The sequence below is a fragment of the Alexandromys fortis genome, unplaced genomic scaffold (assembly GCF_014885135.2).
Source record: "Alexandromys fortis isolate MF-2015 unplaced genomic scaffold, M_Fortis_MF-2015_v1.1 scaffold_2_1_26212458, whole genome shotgun sequence".
Taxonomy (NCBI): Eukaryota; Metazoa; Chordata; class Mammalia; order Rodentia; family Cricetidae; genus Alexandromys; species Alexandromys fortis.
In genome coordinates this window covers 2,137,684-2,141,428 of record NW_026067930.1, presented here as the reverse complement: position 1 = coordinate 2,141,428, position 3,745 = coordinate 2,137,684, and the positions used below count along the sequence as shown (strand labels likewise).

At 55.6% G+C, this 3,745-nt stretch overlaps 1 protein-coding gene across 1 annotated transcript; it reads left to right on the top strand.

Annotated features, from left to right (window-relative positions):
* The first annotated feature begins 659 nt into the window (after window positions 1-659).
* Psca (prostate stem cell antigen) lies at window positions 660-3,058 on the top strand. The gene is made up of 3 exons (XM_050145097.1): window positions 660-827; window positions 1,967-2,074; window positions 2,424-3,058. Exons 1-3 carry the CDS (start codon window positions 776-778, stop codon window positions 2,636-2,638), a joined length of 375 nt encoding a protein of 124 aa, XP_050001054.1. The 5' UTR covers window positions 660-775; the 3' UTR covers window positions 2,639-3,058.
* The last annotated feature ends 687 nt before the right edge of the window (window positions 3,059-3,745 follow it).

Below are 3,745 nucleotides of genomic sequence, written 5' to 3'. Positions count from 1 at the left end.
CAGAGCAATTGCCTGCAAGGTGGGTCTGGGGACAACAGAACATATCAAGTGGTGGCCCGGAAGCTGTGTTTCCTGACTCTCTTGTAGCTAAAGTTCCAAGTTGGGGGATAAACAAGGTCCTGAAGATAGATACTTTAGTCCAGGGCCTGGCACACGCCAATGCCCTAGGACATGCTCTTATAGCTGTCCAAATTCCTCACTGGCTCTTAGGTCACCTACCCAAGAAAGGCAAGCCCAGAAGAGCCCCTATTCAGTGACACCTTCTAGCAGCCAGTCGTCATAGTGAACTGCTATTATGTCTGTTGCCCTTCCACCCAGGCCTGTTTGCTCAGGGGTGCATGGACCCCAAGAAGGCAAGACAGCTTTGGTGCTGAGCCTTGGGGTCCCACGGATGCACCTTTGTCCTTGGCCAAATGACTCGGGGGAGTAGAGAACCTCAAGAAAGGAATGTTCCAGAACTGGCCTCATTCCCCACGAAGGGCAGGCTTGGTGTGGGTGTCTTAGGACTTCCAGCCCTTGTCCTGTGGGTGGCTGAGAAAGGGCTTCTAGCAGAAACAGCCACCCCACCCTGGATAGGCTGTGCCCTCCAGCCCCAGAAAGAATGACAAAGGCAGTGGGAGGGGTGGTGTGTGAGATCACATTGGAATGGGCAGGTCCCTGGGCTTTCACTGGCTCCAGAGAGCCTGTCACTGTTGACTTGAGCTGCAGAGCCTCCCTTACCAACTGCAGCAATATAAAGCCTTTGGAGGCAAACTCTCAGCTGCCCATCGCAACCATGAAGGCTCTCCTTTTTGTCCTGTTGGCCACCTACTTGGCCCTGCAGCCAGGTAAGCTATGGGCAGTCACGGGGCAGGGCTAGGGAAGGAGTGAAGAAGAACCGTCGGAGGGGCTGATGGATAACGAGACGGGAAGAGGAGAGAGAAGAGCAGGGTGGCCAGAGCAGCTTTGCTGTGTGGTCTCTCACTCTTGTCCCATGAGAGGCAGCTGTGAGGAACAGAAGGGCTGCCAGAAAGGCCACCGAGGGACAGATGTACAGGACTAGGAGTCCTTAGTCAGGAGGGCCCAGGGGCCAAAAGTCTCAAGCTGGGAAGTGCTACAGAGGCAAGGGAGGGAAGATTGGAGAAGGAAAAGGTACTTAAGATGTCTTGAGAGGGGGACTCAAGAGTCCATCCTTGGCTACTTTTGCCTCCAGTGTGAGAGCCCATTTGGGTGGGCAGTCTGTGATGGTCTAGCATGCTGGGCCCTCCCATCAAGTGACCCCAGGAAGGTCACTATACTCTCAAAGCCTCAGCTTCCTTTTCCAGGAAGGAAAAAATAAGACTGTTCTTAAGGCCACTGGAGACCTAAGCAGGATGAAGTTTGTAGCCACTCAAGTCAGGTGTTCAGCACCTGCTCCTACAGGTGTGACTCAAACCCCAGCTTTGCCATTTTTCAAAGAGAAAAGACAACCAACACACCCTGACATTGGTGTCATTTGCCCCAGACACAGACCAGGATAGGTCAGGGGCCCTACCGTCGCTGCATATCTTCGCAGAGGTCTGAGGAGGGGCTGAGAGCCAAGCTGGGCTTAGGGACCAAAACAGGTGGACCTTAGTGGCTAGTTAAGGAAGCTTCTCTCTGCACCTGCCTCTAGCCTAGTGCCCTGTGGGACTTTTTCCAGGTGTGACCAGTCACTGGCGCCTTTTCCCCCTCTCTCAGGAATCTCAGGCATTTGATAAAGCTTTAATTTCCCGAATAGCAGCCACAGCACAGACTGTGGGCTTTGGGTGACCAAGGGGAGGTAGGCTGGCAGAGCCCTCTGTGAAGGGTGTCGGAAGTCTTTGGGCTTTTGCCTCTTCTTGTCAGCCGTCTGGAGGGGACCGATCTGTGTCTCTCCATTCTGTGTGGGGACGGGAGTCTCTGGTAAGGCTCTCCAGAGGGGCGGCTGGCCGGCCTCTGAGCCTCAAGCCTCCTGCTTCACCCACAGGTGCCGCCCTGCAGTGCTACTCCTGCACCGCGCAGGTGAGCAACACAGACTGCCTGAACGTGCAGAACTGCAGCCAGAGTGAGAACAGCTGCTGGACATCACGCGTCCGTGAGTCCCCGCTACCCAACATGGTTCTCACTGCCTGCCACCCTGCTGCCCAGACATTCTGCTTGCCGGCTTTTTCAGCCTCCTTCCCCTCTCCGGCTAAGCAACAAAGAATCTAGACCTTGGGCTTTGCCACAGTTCTTCCTGTCCATCTGCCCACCTGTCCATGTATCTGCACACCCCTGCTCAGCTCATCTCCCCCTTCCTTCCCTCCCCCTCCTCCTCCCTGTGCTCGCTCATTCAGTAAACATTTCTGGTGCTTGGTGGAGTGGGTCTAGAGCTTTAGCATGCTCAGGAAGGGGCCCCGAGACAGGGGCAGGGAGGTGAATATCACGGCACTGTGTCTTCCCAGGGGCCATTGGGCTTGTGACAGTTATCAGTAAGGGCTGCAGCTCAAACTGTGTGGACGACACGGAGAACTACTACGTGGGCAAGAAGAACATCACGTGCTGCTACTCCGACCTGTGCAACGTCAGTGGGGCCCACGCCCTGAAGCCAGCCGCCACCACCCTGGGGCTGCTCACTGTGCTCTGCGGCCTGTGGCTGTGGGGCTCCAGCCATCTATAGGCTCTTGGGCCCCCCCCACTACAGCCTCTACTAGACAGGGATACCCCGCCACCACTCCTAACATCCACACAGGGCTGGCCTTCGCCCTGCCCCTCCTGGAGCTCCCTCGTCTCTGCGGCTTCTGCTTTTACAGCTGGCACCTTGCCCACCCCTCCCCGCCCCCACCAGCACCACGTCCCACCAGTTCTGCTCGGGTACTTCTGCTGCGGGACTCCCTCACCACCCCCACTCTCCGGGAGCTGAGCCGATCTTTACAGCAGCACTTGGGAAGGGCCCGGTGAAGCCTGAAATGAGCTAGATGGGGCAGAAAAGAAGCTGGGAGGTGGGTGTGAGGGACTGGGAGTCTGGTGGGGGGACCTGCCCCATGTTTATAGAGCTCCAGAACACAGTAGGCCTGCAATAAATACCTGCCGGGTTTAAGTCTGAGAGAGCTTCTTTCCTTAAGCAGCCCATGATGAGTCTGGCCTCCATCTGAGTAATGTCTATAACGGGTCATGAACATACCACTGACCTTAGGGGTTAGAGGCCTGGTCTTGGTAGGAACACATATGTGGTGGCACCTGGCAGGAGGTAGGACTGCATATCTCAGGACACCCGCCCTTGCTGTACCGACTCCAGCACATAGTCAAGCTTCTCAGAGCCCTGTGTGTTCCTCTACTGCCCCCTTCCCCGAGTGGAAGGAAGCCCTGAGTTTTCATGGATAAGAGGAACCTCTAGGAAGGAGAGCTCCCTCTAGCCTCAGCAAATCTACTATGCCAAACTTGGTTCTAGTTGGGCATGGTGGCCCCCACTTTAATCCCAGAGCTCGAGATGCAGAGGCAGGCAAATCTCTGTGCCTCTGAGACCAGCTCAGTCTACATAGCAGTTCTAGGCCAGCCAGGGCTACATAGCAAAGCAAGACCCTGTCTTGAAACAAACAAACAAACAAACAAACAAACAAACACACCTTTGTTCTTAGAGTTGCGTGCTTCTGGCATGTAGGAAATACAAGCACAAGAGTCTCGGAGCAGGCAGCCAGTTGCCCCCACCCCACACCACGCAGGAGTGTGTCCAGCCCACACTCCTGAGTTCCTTCTGCTGAGTCTGTGTCCATGCCATTAAAAGCTT

What these genes read in the sequence shown, in the direction of transcription:
- Psca (XM_050145097.1), top strand. Translation starts at nt 776, where the DNA reads ATGAAGGCTCTCCTTTTTGTCCTGTTGGCCACCTACTTGGCCCTGCAG. An exon ending in CTACTTGGCCCTGCAGCCAG is followed by an intron (nt 828 to 1,966) that starts GTAAGCTATGGG and finishes CTTCACCCACAG; the next exon opens with GTGCCGCCCTGCAGTGCTAC. An exon ending in CTGCTGGACATCACGCGTCC is followed by an intron (nt 2,075 to 2,423) that starts GTGAGTCCCCGC and finishes GTGTCTTCCCAG; the next exon opens with GGGCCATTGGGCTTGTGACA.